This window comes from Meles meles, chromosome 18 (assembly GCF_922984935.1).
Source record: "Meles meles chromosome 18, mMelMel3.1 paternal haplotype, whole genome shotgun sequence".
NCBI classification, from domain to species: Eukaryota; Metazoa; Chordata; class Mammalia; order Carnivora; family Mustelidae; genus Meles; species Meles meles.
In genome coordinates, this window is record NC_060083.1 from 43180484 (window position 1) to 43195959 (window position 15476).

The 15476-nt window shown below is 41.2% G+C and overlaps 1 protein-coding gene and 1 long non-coding RNA gene across 2 annotated transcripts in view; one reads left to right on the top strand and one right to left on the bottom strand.

Moving 5' to 3' along the window:
* The window catches only part of LOC123929504, a 68897-nt gene extending 60423 nt beyond the window's left edge, over positions 1–8474 (top strand). Inside the window, exons 3-5 of the long non-coding RNA XR_006815930.1 lie at positions 5584–5842; positions 7144–7348; positions 8295–8474. This is a non-coding gene — a long non-coding RNA (uncharacterized LOC123929504). The remainder of the gene's footprint in view (positions 1–5583; positions 5843–7143; positions 7349–8294) is intronic.
* Positions 3231–9446, bottom strand: KRT40 (keratin 40). The gene is made up of 7 exons (XM_045985263.1): positions 8343–9446; positions 7537–7619; positions 7123–7279; positions 5592–5753; positions 5396–5521; positions 3850–4070; positions 3231–3330 (listed from the first exon to the last, which is right to left on the bottom strand). The coding sequence occupies exons 1-7, from the start codon at positions 8784–8786 to the stop codon at positions 3231–3233; spliced, it is 1293 nt and encodes a 430-aa protein (XP_045841219.1). The 5' UTR covers positions 8787–9446.
* Between the last annotated feature and the right edge of the window lie 6030 nt (positions 9447–15476).

Consider the following 15476-nt stretch of genomic DNA (forward strand, 5'->3'; position numbering starts at 1 on the left):
TTTTATGACATTTCTAGCACTCAATGTTTGCTTGTGGAATTATGTTAGCTAAAAATTTATCATGGTGTTGACTTATATTTGCTGTTTAAACATGATCAGTTGAAAGGCATGTGTTTTCTTTCTCAGGAATACTTTCTCAGCATTTTCTGAAGAAAGTTATTTATTCCTGATCCTTTATGGAGGCTGTAGGAGAGAATAATTTCCTTGACTTTTCCAGCTTCTAGAGGCTGCCCATGCTCCTTAGCTCGTGGCCCCTTCCATCTTCAAAGCCAGCAGGTGGCAGATCTTTTTCGCATGGCATGACTCTGACACTGACTCTTCTGCTTCCCTCTTCCACACTCAAGGACCTTGTGATGATATTGGGCCCATGCATATCATCTAGGATAATCTTCCTATTTTAATGTCAACTGATTAGTGGCCTTCCCTTTGTCATGTAGCCTAACATATTCAAAGATTGTAGGATAAGGACATCTTTGGAGGCCCATTATTCTGCATATCACATAATTTAAGGAAAAAGCACAATAATTTACAATAGCATCAACAAATATAAAATATGCAGGAGTAAACTTATTTAGAAAGGTAGGTCACATGAATAAAATATTGAAATGCACTGGAGGACAGAAAACTAGGATAAATGGAAAGATTTATCATGTTCTTGGCCTGAAATACTGTAGTCATCACTATAAAAATGTCAGTGATCTCTACATTAATTTAACTTAGATTCCAATAAATTTATTGAGATCCTCTCAAAATTGATTTTGTTTCAATCAGACAAGATAATTCTGAAGTTTTAGAGAAAAAAATTAATCAAATTTGAGTAGCCGGGAAAATTCTGAAAAAGAAAACTCACCAAGAGATTAGTCCTTCCTATTTTAAAGCCTCAATAGTTAAAATACTATAGTATTCATCCCTGAATAACCAGACAAATGAAGAGAATAAAATAAGGAGTCTAAAACAGACCTTGGGACACCTGGGTGTCTAGTTGGTTAAACATCTGCCTTTGGTTCTGGTCATGATTCCAGAGTCCTGGAATGAGTCCTGCATTGGGCTCCCTGCTCAGTGGGGAGAAGAGCCTGCTTCTCCTTCTGTCTGCCTCTCCCCCCACTTGTGCTCTCTCTCTCTAACAAATAAATAAATAAATAATCTTAAAAAAATAAAAAAAATAGATCTCCTTACAGATTGGGATTTAGTATATGATAAATGTGACATTTAAAATCAGTGGGTGAAAAGATAGACTATGATATGTAGTTTGGGGACAATTCTGTATCACTTGAGGTCAAAGGTAGGGCAGGAAGTGTTAGAATCATACCTCATGCCTTATAGTAGGACAAATTATAAATTTTTTAAAAAGATTTTATTTATTTATTTGACAGAGAGAGAGAGATTACAAGTAGACAGAGAGGCAGGCAGAGAGAGAGAGGGAATAGAATAGTCACAGGTTAGCCAGATTGCCAAAAGTTAACAAATGAGCTGGTGGTAGCAAACGAAAGTGACAGACACCAAATGTTGTCTCAAAAAAAAAATGGTAATGAAAGATGGAAGAAGGGGCACCTGGGTGGCAGGGGGAGCGGCAGAGGGAGAGGGAGAAGCAGACTCCCCACTGAGCCTGATGTGGGGCTTGATCCTAGGACCCTGGGATCATGACCTGAGCCGAAGGCAGACACGTAACCAACTGAGCTGTCCAGGTACCCACAAATTCTTGATTGCCAGGCAATTAAGACCCTCCACAGTCTTGACCCAGCTGACTCTACCTCATATTCTTTGGCTCCTGTACCCGCTGCTTATACTCTAGCCAAACTGTATCTCTTGCCATTCTCCAAGCTCTCCTTGTTTTGTTTCCCCAGAGCAGATTTATTGTTGAGGTTTCCTCCACCTTTCTTCATCTAGGTGTTTCAAGGCTGCTCTGGGAGACAATTCAGTACTCACCCATATTTGGTTCTCCTCTCCTTTGGGGCACATGGGAAGATGACTCTTTCTTGTCCCCTTGCAGTTAGGAGTAACCAGGTCTTTAATCTCTAGCTCAGGACCCTCAGACAGCCTCTTTTCCTGCCCTAGGGACTGGGGAGCCAGGACGTTCCAAATGCTAGAAGAGCAAGTCTGAGAGTAATAGAAAGGGGTTCCTTTACAGTTTTGTCCTGGCTAGAGCCTTCTGGGAAGGAGGCTGTGCAGGAGAGAGAAAGGTTGGGCTTTAGGTCCAGACTGAGATCAGTAGCTGAGATATAGGGAGGAAATATCACCTCTGTAGGGCTAGCAAGGAATCCATGAGTTGTAAATACCAAATACATACTATGAGAAGCCCGAGTCCTTGAGTCATGAATTCTTCTTGCATTTAGAGCAGGTAAATTTTGAGGCCATTGTTCTCACGTGAGGGTTCTCATGGTTGACTATACACAGACACTAGAATGCAAGGCTTTTTGCTGGTTCTTACAGATGAGTGATGCATTGTATTTTAGATTAAAAGTTTTATGCAACACTAAGTGCTAAAATTACTGGCATCTTGTTTAGTGCATTGTTAAAGCTACAAGGACGTTATATTCTTTTTTTTTTAAAGATTTTATTTATTTATTTGACAGAGAGAGATCACGTAGGCAGAGAGGCAGGCAGAGAGGGGGGTAAGCAGGCTCCCCGCTGAGCAGAGAGCCTGATGCAGGGCTCGATCCCAAGACCCTGAGATCATAACCTGAGCTGAAGGCAGAGGCTTAACCCACTGAGCCACCCAGGTGCCCCAAGGATGTTATATTCTTAACTAAAAATTAGGACTCTACGAGATTTTACTGAGGAAGGTCTTACTGTTTTATCCAAAAATGAAATGGCCATTTCAGTGTTTGACAACCCAGGTGAACTCCTTCTATACATGTCCATGTGCAAAAGGATAGAGTTTCCTACTTCAGTTCCACTTCGATTTTGCATTAAGCCAGGCATAGGCAATTACCCTGGCATCACATGGTTATTACATCCACAGTTATAAGCCACAAAGCTATGTTTGCCATGTTAAAGGAATGAAACACATTTTATTAGGAGATTAGCAAGAAAGTTTTACAGACTGCTCGAATATCACAAGCAGGCGGGAGAGGAAATGATAAAGCAGAAATATAGTGAGGATGTTTAGAGGACAAGTTTAGGGTAGAAATGCCTTCTTGACTTTCAGGTTTGGCTGTCTGTGCCCCCATCTGCTTTCCAGGACCCCGCCGACTTTGATTCCTCCATCCAACACATGGGGGGTTTAGCACTCACATACAGCAGTTTTCGACCGTGCAAATCACATACGCCGAGCAAGGCTCACAGGTGTTGCTTGATGTGCTTATGGCAGAACACGGGTTACAGGGGAGCCTGTGGAAATTTTGAACCAAGCTTAACAAGGGAAAGCTGGATAGAATTTCAGCTCAGGAAAGATCATGACAAAATCTGCCCTGCAAATGATGTTCTGAACACTCTTTGCCGAGTAACATTTGACTTAAGCCTATGTCAGGCCTGGACCCAGTATTGCGGTTCCACACCCACTGATGGTATGCCAGCTGAATACAATTTTATGTATTTACTTCACTTGCAAATGTCGTCTTGTGCATGTTCCTGATTTCCCTTTGGCGGAAGACAGGAACAAAGGGAGACCGCCAGCATGGAATCTTATATATGATACTCATTCCGCTTTAGAACTTCCGAATACTTTTGAACACTTCTACTGTCATGTGATTAGCCTGAGCTATTTTTTTGTTTGTATTTTACCCTGTAAGGTGAGTCTTTAATGCATTAGGAAGGTTTCACCTTGGGCGGATCTTGAGGAAGCAGGATTCTCCTGCATGAGCCTCTTTGTGGCTTGGGGGACTTGGAGAATAATCGTGTGGAACTTGCCTGCTGTCCTCACTCTCAAGGAGACCACGGTACGTGTTGATCTCGCACTCCAGCCGGGCCTTTGTGTCCAGCAGCACCTGGTACTCCTGGTTCTGCCGCTCTAGGTCACACCTGATCTCGGCCAGCTGGGTCTCCACATTATCAATCAGGCACTGTATCTGGGCCAGCTGGGTACTGTACTGGGACTCCGTCTCTGCCACAGTACATTCCAGAGATTCTGTCTGCAGAAGGAAAAGAGTGTATTCAGGAGGGCTGTTTAGCATAGTCCTGGGGCCAGAGCACTGCTTTCAAATCCTTGCGCTACCCTAGTGCAGCTGTGTGACTTTGAGAAAATGACTTAGCTTCTCTGAGCCTCTGTTTTATTCTATAAAAAAATGGGCAATGCAAAGTACTTAACTCATAGGATGGTTGTGGGGATTAAATGGATTAATATGTGTAAGGCACTTTGAGCAGTGCCTGGAAAAAATTTTAAAAGCTGTGTAAGGGTTAGTTATTCCTACCACCACTATGCTCACTGCAACCCGCAACATACTGATGTAGCTTCAGGAGGGTCTACAGCATTTGAGAGGAGAGACTGAGTGTGGGCTTGAGGCGGGGAGGAGTGAACCTATAGAGTGGTTCGGAGAAGAGGCTCTGGGATTGAACCAGCTGGATCCAGCTTCCACTTTTGCCTCTTAAAAAACTAGCATGGCCCCTACGTATTCTGAATCTCAGTCTTCCTCGTCTATATAGTGGGGTTAGTAAAGGGGTTTACCCCCTAAAGCTACTGTGAGGCTTTTCAGGCTCTCAGAGGATGAACGTGCAGCTATTACTCACCAAGGTAGTCTCTCTAGGCTGTAACGTGGCACAAACAGTGGTGTTCCACTGCACGGGGCTAGTATGGTCTTCAAAGCATGGTATTCTTTTATTCTTAAATTGTTTATTTATTTTAAATAATCTTTATGCCCAGTGTAGGGCTCGAACTCACGACCCTGAGAGCAAGAGTTGCACTCCTCTGACTGAGCCAGCCAGGGGCCCCCAGTGGATGGTGTTCCCGTTGCTTGGTGGTGTGGGGTGCAGCGAAGGGTCTGGTTGAGGTGTGGATCTTGGGAAAGTTTAGGGTAGTGGTAGAATGCAAAGTGTGAATACCATTCTTTTATATGATGATGAGCTTGGGACCGAGGCCCAAATCAAAACAGAGTTAAAACCACCACTAGAATACTTGAATGCCTTTGGCTCAGAGATTCCACTCTCATCCTGCTCCTACCCTCCTGTGCTCTCTCTGTCTCTCTCTCTGACTCTGGAAGGTGCTGGGGATTATACTCAAGGCCAGGAGGGAAGGTCAGGGCACCCTGCTGGGACAGTACAAAGCTATTGACCTATCTGCTTCTAGCTAGGTAAGCGGCAGTATTTGGGAAAAGCAAGGGAATACAACTGTTGCAAATTAGAAAGTCAGACTTTCTGCTCTGTGAACTGTGGGTCTCTCCTTAGGGTTACGGAAGAGGGGATGGCATCTCAGGGCCTGATTCTTTAGTGAGAAAAACAGAGCTGTCTTTCCCTCCCATACCAGGCTTTGCTGCGCTTGGAGCTCGATTTCCAGAGCGTTGGCCGTGCGTTTTAGTTCCAGGATCTCTGCCTGGCAGTCCTGCAGCTGCTCGGCGCTGCACACCTGCTGCTGGTTCAGCTCCTCGGTCTGAAACACAGGTATGATTAGAGGATGGAAGAAGGACGAAGCCTGTCATTTTCTTGTTCCAGATGCTGACCTGAACAGCGAACCATTCTTCCACGTCTCTGCGGTTGTTGGCCAGCACTGTTTCATACTGACAACGCATCTCATCCAGGACCCTGTTGAGGTCGATGGTGGGGGCAGTGTCCAGCTCCACACTGAGTCGGTCCCCGAGCTGTCCCCGGAGCAAGCTGACTGCCTGGAAGAGGAAATGGAGTAAAGAAAGCCACAGAGGGGTGGAGAAGAAAATTCACAAGGACATCCCGAGGGCATCCTGTTTCTGGAGAAGTGAGTAAAAATGTGGGATTTAGATTCAGATTGCTTAGGTTGAATCTCTTTTCATTGCTTAGTTTCTGCATCTGCAGAATGGGTATAATAATTTTGCCTTCCCCAGAGAGTTTTTGTGTCAGATACGAGTTAATGTTCATATAAAGCACTTATGAAAGTCCCTGGCACAGAGGAAGGTCTCTGTAAACGCTATTATCATCATCACATGCTCAAAGGGAAAATATATGATGTAACATCATTTAGCTTTTCACTTTGTAGCCTCATCAATGTGAGATAATCATATACTTTATATTTTATGATTTTAATACACAGAATATTTTAAAATACTGGCCCAAATATTACATAAGATGTCATCCCCATTCTGAAATGGCCTTCATACCCTGTGTTTATCAGTCTGATTTTCATCCTTTATGGATTAGAGGTACATCTGCCATAAAGCCTCCAAGGAAGGCCATTTATAGAGTTGCCTCCTTCACAAAAGCAATGGCAGGTGAACAGTGGTTCTTTCATGTGTTACTGGCTGGGGCCATTCCATATGTACATCCAGAGATATGCTGGAGTGATCAGCCTGGATAACATTAGTGCTGTTAGAGGTTAATTGGACACTTGGTCATCAGGGCCACGGTCCCCAAAAAGAAAACTGGGAGCCAGGATGCTAAGACAAAACTGTGCTAGCATCCTGTTTTGCAGCAAAGACAAGACCATAATAGCCTCCCATCTGGCAGCCTCTGCAGAAGTGAATTTTGCCAAACATCCTGAAACAAAAAATTACCCATAAAACATTGGTCACTATCTCAAATTGAGGCAGTTAGTCTCCAGATGTCAGCCCCAAAGACCAGCAACACATGAATAACAACCCGGCAGGTAGACAGGTGCCTCATCAAAGCCTTGATCGGTGCACCTTAGCAGCCAAGTCACAGGTGGCTCACACTCAGGATGCTCAAGATAGTTCCTGGAAAGAGCTTCTAAAAAGTGCTAAACTGGAACTCGAAAATGGCAACCCTCTCGGTTCCCCTCCCTCTCCAGGAGCTTTCTACTATCACTCAATAAATTTTGCTTTGCTGCCACCGCTCTTTATCTGGTCTACTTCTTCATTCTTCGAAGCGGTGTGACCAAGAACCGTGGGCACGAAGGGAACAAAAATCCTGTAACAGTGCCTCAAGTAATCTCATTCCAGCTTTAGCAGTATCTGTCCAAGTTAGATTTATAAACAACATGAAATCTATCAGTCTGACTTTGTCACTTCTACACTCGTTCAGCAATTTTACCACCTTCCTCACCTCTTCGTGGTTTTTCTTAAGGCAAAGGAGATCGTCCTTCAGAGACTCCACATGGGCCTCCAGGTCAGCTTTGCACAGAGTCAGCTCACCCAGGATCCCACGCAGGCCACCAATGTCTGTCTCTACCAGCTGGCGAAGAGACAGTTCAGACTCGTACCTTTCAGAGCCAAAGAGATACAGATGGTGATTACTTTGCTAGACACCGTGTACGGTGCTGGGCATGCTGGTGAGTGACACAAGGACTCAAGGAAGCCATATCCCAAATAATAAATGTGAGCTTTGCGAGCATTCTTAGCTTAAAATAAAGCTTATATAGAGAACATTGGTGGTGTGTGCAGATGTGTGCATGTGTGAGAGACTGGGGAGGGGGAGAGGGGCAGCCATAAATTATTTTCAAATTCAAATTTAACTTACTTTGATCTAAAGTCATCGGCAGCCAGTTTGCAGTTGTCAAGCTGTACAGCAAGTCTAGAATTCTCTGCCTTTGTGCACAAGATCTGGTGAGTAAGTTAGTTATATGTAATAGAGGGCTCTTTGAAAGAAATGTAAATATTTATTTAACAACTATGCCACTATTTATCTTTTAGAAGCCTTTATAAGAAAGTATAAAATAGCTTTCAGCCTATTTTTCTTATTAACCATGTCACTTCAATGAAGAGAAAAGCAGGACCAATTTATAAAAGAAACAGAAAAAAAAAAGGATTTTTCAGTGATCTAAGACATTTTGCAATATTCCTGGCAGTTGAACTTGGATTTTCCTCCCTAGGTAGTTTGTATTATGAGTGTATCCCCATCCATGATGATAAAAATTCATCAGTAAGAAAAGAAAATGATTACTAGGATGATATTACATGATTAAAAAGATAACATTTCAATATCTATGTTAAAGATAGCAGCATAAATGTCCAGTGTTTCATACAGAAGTAACGTTAGGTGTAATGCAGTTTTCTTCTCATTCTCTGGATGACATAATGTAGATGTGAGTGAGTTTATTTGGGCCACTTCATGATTACTGGCAGCCCCTTGGCTAATGCTGATCGTTGCTGACGCTCAGCCCACCACCTTTTCCTCTAAGTCACACTACCTCTTGGAAGACCCCTTTCCCTGGGGGTGGGGAGGACTTCCATAGAACAGACTTTCTTTTTCTTTCTTTCTTTCTTTCTTTCTTTTAGCATAAGGATAAAGCAAATCACAGATTAGGGCAATGAGAGACACCAGACCTTTTGCTGGAGCTCTTCGATGGTGTCGAAGTAACATTGATAATCAGGGCACACCAGTGGGAGATCCTCTTCACATTGCTCTCGGATCCTGCATTCCAGCTCTGCATTCATCTCCTCCAGGCCACGCACCTTCTCCAGGTAGTTGGCGAGTCTGTCATTGAGGAACTGCATCGTCTCCTTCTCGTTGCTGTTGAATACTCCATCCTCGCACCAAGCACAGTTCCCCACCAAGCACGGATTACAAGTCCCAGCCAAGTAGCATGGTGTGAGGCAACCAGTTGGCAAACAAGACCTGGATAGGAAGCTGGGAGTCTGGCATCTGGATGTAGCAGGGGTGCTGGGGAGGCAAGTGGTTTCCACGGAACAGGTTGAAGCAAATGCACAGTCAGAAGCCCTGGCACAGGATTCAGAAGAGCAGCATGTGGGGGAACAGTCAGAAGTCATCCTGTTAGATGTGAAGAACAAAGACTAGTTGTGAAACTCCAACTGACTGGCTCCCAAGGTCTCTTTGCCTCCTGAGACTTTTATACAGCCTGCAAAATGAGTATTTACAGAATGTATCAGATGTTCTGTTTATCATTGTTGGTGTCAGTTTTCATATGAACATTCATTAGTGTTGTTTGTTTGCTGAGAAGAGTTTTATGCCTCATAAAAGAGGCATAACTTTAGGTTACCAAGTAAGGACACTATTTCCATGTGCCAGTAGGATTAAATGCTTGGTTCAGAAAATCTTCATAGGAACATTGTCTTTTTGGTAGATTATGGAAAGGCAGAAAAAATTTGGCCACTCAGTAATTACAGATACAATTGATTACAAATAACGAAAATAATATTCCCACAGATTTTACTCTTGTTTATTGGAAATTGTTTATATGTCCTTTTAAAATTCATATTACTTATCATTAAATGCCATTTATTTGTTTGTGCCACCATCATAAAATGTTCTATGTAGTTAGCAATCTTTGCAATGCTTTTTTGGTCTTGCTGTGCTCAGATGGTGGAGGAGTGAGGTGTGAACTGGGCTTAAAGTGTGTGTGCATGTGTGCGTGTGTGTGCGTGTGTGCACACGTGCCCGTGTGTGTGTTTGTGTGTATGAACCATGTCTACCTGTGCGCAAATTGAAAAGTCAATTTACATAACTGATGGGCATAATCTGTGTCCTCCAGGCCAATACAAATTGGTTGTCAAGATCTGGAGTGGTGATTTTTGATTTCCTGAAACTTGTTTTTTCCACGTTCTTATGCCTCATTTTTAGACTAGGATACTATTTTTCATCTGTATTAATAATAAGAGTGAAATACTATTTCTTTTTTTTTAAGATTTTATTTATTTATTTGAGTCACAGAGAGAGAGAGAGAGCACAAGCAGGGAGGAGGGAAGAGGGAGAGGGAGAAGCAGGCTCCCTGCTGAGCTGGGAGCACAATGCAGGGCTCAATGCCAGGAACCTGGGATCATGACCTCAGCTGAAGGCAGACGGTTAACCCACTGAGCCAGCCAGGCACCCTGATGAAATACGATTTGTAAGTTACAATCTTTTAGTCTCTTGGGAAACTAAACCCTCATGGGTTACACTTCAGAATAGGGGCTAAGAAGCTACAGAAGGCTTCTTTCCTGAGACAGACTGTTTTCTCTTATTTACTTCTTTTTAATGCCACAAGTTCATAAAAAATAGAAATAAAGGGATTGGGGAATAAAATGGTATAATGTGAGTTCCAGACCAGCAATTCCATTGCTTAAAATCGCTGGTGCAGTACCAAATAGATAGGGATCTGAGATAAAACTTTTTTAGATTATGTCTTGAATTTCCTCTCCAGTATGTAGAATAATCTCTTTTACTTTGCTTAGAGTAATTGTGGTGTTTATTTCATTTTCAAAGGGTGGGAGAGCAGATTGCCTCCAGAATCTTTAAAATTTGGAAAAAAAAACCCACTATTCTTACAAAGTTAAAATTTTCATGATCTATAAAAATTTAGTTTTTTTTTTTTCTAACTCTGAACACTCTTATCTAGGTAGCTGATAATGGAAAAACCAAAACCAAAACCAAACCAAGAGATTTTAAATAGATGGATGTAAATAGCCTCTTAGGATTTATTACTTCTCCCATCCAAGTACTAACCAGGACTGACTCTGCTTAGCTTCTAAGTTCAGATAGGATTGGGCACTTTCAGGGTGGTATCATTGTAGACTCTTAGGTTTTATTATTCATTGAGTGGAGTTGGGTTTGATTTTAGTGATTCTCTTTACATTTCAACAATGCTAAATATTCTTTTTTATTCTTTCATCATTTTATTTAAATTCAAGTTCATTCACACATAGTGTGGTGTTAGTTTCAGGGGTAGTGTTTAGTGATTCATCAGTTGCATATAACACCCAGTGCTCATTACATCACATGCCCTCCTTAATGCCCTCCTCCTTCACCCCATTTCCCCATCCCCCACCCTCCTCCCCTGCGGCAACCCTCAGTTTGTTCCCTATATTTAAGAGTCTCTTATGATTTGCCTCCCTCTCTGTCTCTATCTTATTTTTCCTTCTGTTCTCCTATGTTCATCTGTTTTGTTTCTTAAATTCCACATATGAATGAAATCATATGGTGATTGTCTTTCTCTGACTGAATTACTTCGCTTAGCATAATACACTGTAGTTCCATTCACATCATTGTAAACATCAAGATTTCATTGTTTTTGATGGCTAAGTAATATTCCATTATATATTTATACACCACATCTTCTTTATCCATTCATCAGTTGATGGACATTTGGGCTCTTTCCATATTTTAGCTATTGTGGATAGTGCTGATATAAACATTGGGGTGCAAGTGCTCCTTTGAATCACTATTTTTGTATCCTTTGGATAAATACCCAGTAGTGCACTTGCTGGGTCATAGGGTAGCTCCATTTTTAACTTTTTGAGGAATCTCCATACCGTTTTCCAGAGTGGCTGCACCAGTTTGCGTTCCCACCAACAGTGTAAGAGGGTTCCCCTTTTTCCATATCCTCACCAAATCTGCTTTCTGAATTGTTAGTTTTAGCCATTCTGACTGGTGTGAGGTGTTATCTCATTGTGGTTTTGATTTGTATTTCCCTGAGGCAAGTGATGTTGAACTTTTTTTCATGTGTCTTTTGGCCACTTGTATGTCTTCTTTGGAGAAATGTCTGTTTATGTCTCCTGCCCATTTCATGTTCTTGGAGTGCTGACGGTATATTGATGCTGTTTTGCAGAGGACATGAGTTCAAGGACTCAAAAACATTTGAAAATCAGAAATTACAAATCTCTGAAGGAAAATTCTTATTTCCACAGTAACCTAATGAATTAAAGGAAGGATTTCTTTGAAGAGAATCCATGTCTTGGTTGTCTACTGCAGATTCCAGTTAATGAAAATGCAGCAATGTGTCATTATTTTAAAGTAACTGCAGGTAAAAATAAGAAATATTTCCTTTAATCTTGAGCTAATTTCTATTTGTAAAATGTTGATATATGGAAAGAGAGAGAGGATGGAGAGAGAGGAAAGTAGTGAGAGCACCAGCACACAGGACTATTTTATTTTGGGCTTGATTAATTAGGTAGTGTTGTATGACAATCTATAGATTTAGTTCCTATCTTAGAATATTGAAATTGCTGGGGTACCTGGGTGGCCCAGTTGGTTAAGTGTCTGACCCGTGATCTCATCTCAGGTCTTGATCTCAAGTCGTGAGTTCAAGGTCCATGCTGGGCTCCATGCTGGGTGTGGAGCTTACTTAAAAACAAAAACTAAACAACAACAAAAAGAATATTGAAATTGCCCAGAATTCCTTTTTATGGCATATCATCCTCAAAAGGAGGGGACATTGGGAATAGAGAAAATAAAGAGATGCTGTTAAAGGTCATGATAACATGACATCATTGTTTCTTCTTGTACAGTGCCCTTACCTCAGAACATCCACCTACAAGGGCTGGAATCACTTTAATAAGATGCAAATCCATTTTTTGCCACTTTCCACCTATAACATCCCAGCTTCCTAGCTTGGCAAATGACCTTCTCCAATCTGGTGCCAGTTTACCTTTCTAGGCTAATTTCCCGATACTTTGTCTCACAAACCCCAGACTGCAGCCATCCTTCAAGCTTTGTAGGTGGTGCTTCCTTGGTCCACTGCTCTTCTGCCACCCCGGATGAACCCACCTGTTAAGACAGCTGATACGATGTCCAGCTCCTCACACCCAGATGGAGGCATTTCCCATCACACACACGTCCATTACAGCAATTGTCACATCTCTTACCATTATCAGTATTTTGTGTTTACTGGTCTTTCTCCTTTTTGGAAAATGTCTCTTCTAAGACCAGCATATCTTATTTGTCTGATCCTCAGCACTTGGGACATAATATAATAAGCCCTTAATAAGTGTTTGCTAAAAATATAACCACTTGACTCAGTAGAGGTTTCTGTTTGACATGTAATTGCTAAGGGAAGAAGCTGAATGCTGCAGTACAAGGAAGATAGGCGGAGGATGAACGTGATGTCCTCCTGGTCATATTTACATTCTCGTTCCAGTGCTCTTACTAACTAGCTCTATTGTCTTCATCTAGTCATGCAACTCCTTTGGGACTTACTTAGTCCTCACTGTAGGGAAAAATAATAACCTGTCACTTCTACATGGAGCTGTCAAGGCATAAACAATATGGATATATTTCACTTTATAAATAGTAAAATAATGCCCATGTAAGGTCTCCAGCTAATCAATCTTGGTCCCCAATAACTCCCTAATTACCAAGCACATATTCTTTTTTTCTTCCAAGATTTTTAAGTTGAGATGAAATTTATATATATTGAAATGCAATTTGACAAATGCATATACCTATATAACCCTCACCCCAGTCAAGATACCTAACATTTCCACGATACCAGAATGTTCCCGTGTACCCTTTTTCACTCAGTCCCTACCTCCCAAAGGTAAACACTCCTCTGATTCTGTTAACAGTACCAATACCAATAACAGAGATTGGTATTCCCTATTTGTGAGTTTCATAAGTAAAATCACAGTGTGTGTACTTTTTTATTTGATTTCTTTGGCTCAGTGTCACAGTTTTTATTTCATCCATGTTGTCACTTATACCAGCACTACAGTATTTCCTTCCCTCCCTCCTTCCTTCCTCCCTCCCTTCCTCCCCTCCCTCCCTCACTCCCTTCCTTTCTTTTCTCCCTCCTTCCCTCCCCTTCAGCCCTCTTTCCTTCCTTTCCTCCTTACCTCCCTTCCTTCCTCCCTCCCTCCCCTCCTCCATCCCTTCTTCCTCCCACCCTCCTTCCTCCCTCTCTCCTTCCTTCCTTTCCCTCTTTCCTTCTTCCCTTCCTTCCTTCCCTCCTTCCTTCTTCTCTTCTTCTTTCCTTCCTCCCCTCCTTCCTCCCTCCCTCCCTTCCTCCCTCCCTCCCTCCCTTTCTTCCTCTCTTCCTTCCTTCTTCCTTCCTCCCTCACTCCCATCCTCCCTCCTTGCCTCTCTCCTTTCTTCCCTTCTTTCAAAAAAAAAAAAAAAAACCCACAAAATTGCTGAGGAGTATTTCATTGTATGAATATGCTACAATGTGTCAATTCTCCTTGAATGAACATTTGGAGTATTTCTTATTTGGGGATGTTATGAATAAAACTCCCATAGATATTCTTGTACAAATATTTTTGTGGATATGTATTTCATTTCTTTCTCATAAATATTTAGGAGTAGAATAGTTGTGTCATACAGTAGGTATATGTTTCTTTTTATAAGAAACTACCAGACCTTTTCCCAAAGTGATTATACATACTCTTTTATACTCTTACCAATAATGTAGGAGAGATTTAATTCCTCTATATCTTCATCAATATTTGTTATTGCCACATAGTTTAATTATAAACATGTCAGTGGAAAAGTGTTCTCTCATAGTTTAATTTACATCTCTCTGATGACTGATGCTGAGCAACTTTTCATGCATTTATTGCCCATTTCGATATCTTCTTCTGTGAAACAACTATTCAAGTCTTTTGCCTATTTTTCTTGGTTTATTTATCCAGGAGAAAGTATATGCCCCTTTGCAACACATTCTCCACTGTCCTAAATTTTTATCATTTCCAGTGTTCCTTCCTGTGGTCTGAGATTCCATTTGGTAAAATTACTATTTTAAACCCAACGGACTTCATTCAGTGTTTCCCTCATCATAGGGATAACATTTTGTAATCCAAGCCAATCGGTTTCAGTGGATGAAAATACCATTAGGGTAAATGCACAGGAGCTACAAAAAAGTGGCAATTAAATCATTGTTTGGCTTAAGATTATCAGAAAGTAAAAATTAAAAGAAAACTTTCTAAGGTGGTTATTACATGCTATAGCATAAATGAAAGTTTTTCTGGAAGTACTTTCTCTTAGTTGTTCTCGTAGTTGTTTTTCTTCAATTCCTATCTCTTTTTTTTTTTTAAGATTTATTTATTTGACAGATAGAGATTACAAGTAGGCAGAGAGGCAGGCAGAGAGAGAGAGAGGAGGAAGCAGGCTCCCCGCTAAGCAGAGAGCCCGATGCGGGGCTCGATCCCAGGACCCTGGGATCATGACCTGAGCTGAAGGCAGAGGCTTTAACCCGATGAGCCACCCAGGCGCCCCAATTCCTATCTCTTTTTAACAGAATATTATACTTCTGAATTAAAAAGGAATTTAAAGCATTTAAGGATTACTACAGATAACGTTTAACAGTGTGAGCATCATGATGATTATGGGCTAAGATAGATGAAAAAATGGTATTGGTAAAATTTATTGATAGTTTTCTAATGTCTGATCATGACAAAAATATATGCTTTTTTATTAGAAGGCTATTGTCTTTGTTGATTATAGTTTTTCCGGATTATAAGCTTCAGAATGTATTTACTTAGTTGTTTTTGTTTATATTAAAAAGTGACTTATTTTTAAAATTCAATATATGTAAACTAAAGAAATAAAACAGTTCACCCATTTCTTCAACTCCCCACTTCCCTGCCTCTGGCAACCAATCTGTTCTCCATAACTATCAAATTGGTTTTATTTATTTGTTTGTTTGTTTTTAATTCCACATATGAGTGCTCATGTAGCATTTATCTTTCTCCATCTGACTTATTTTACTTATCATTATGCCCTTGAGGTCTATCCATGTTATTGCAGTGGGA

What these genes read in the sequence shown, in the direction of transcription:
- KRT40 (XM_045985263.1), bottom strand. Translation starts at nt 8,786, where the DNA reads ATGACTTCTGACTGTTCCCCCACATGCTGCTCTTCTGAATCCTGTGCC. An exon ending in GCCGATGACTTTAGATCAAA is followed by an intron (nt 7,280 to 7,536) that starts GTAAGTTAAATT and finishes TGGCTCTGAAAG; the next exon opens with GTACGAGTCTGAACTGTCTC. An exon ending in CTTGAGAGTGAGGACAGCAG is followed by an intron (nt 3,331 to 3,849) that starts GCAAGTTCCACA and finishes AAATTTCCACAG; the next exon opens with GCTCCCCTGTAACCCGTGTT.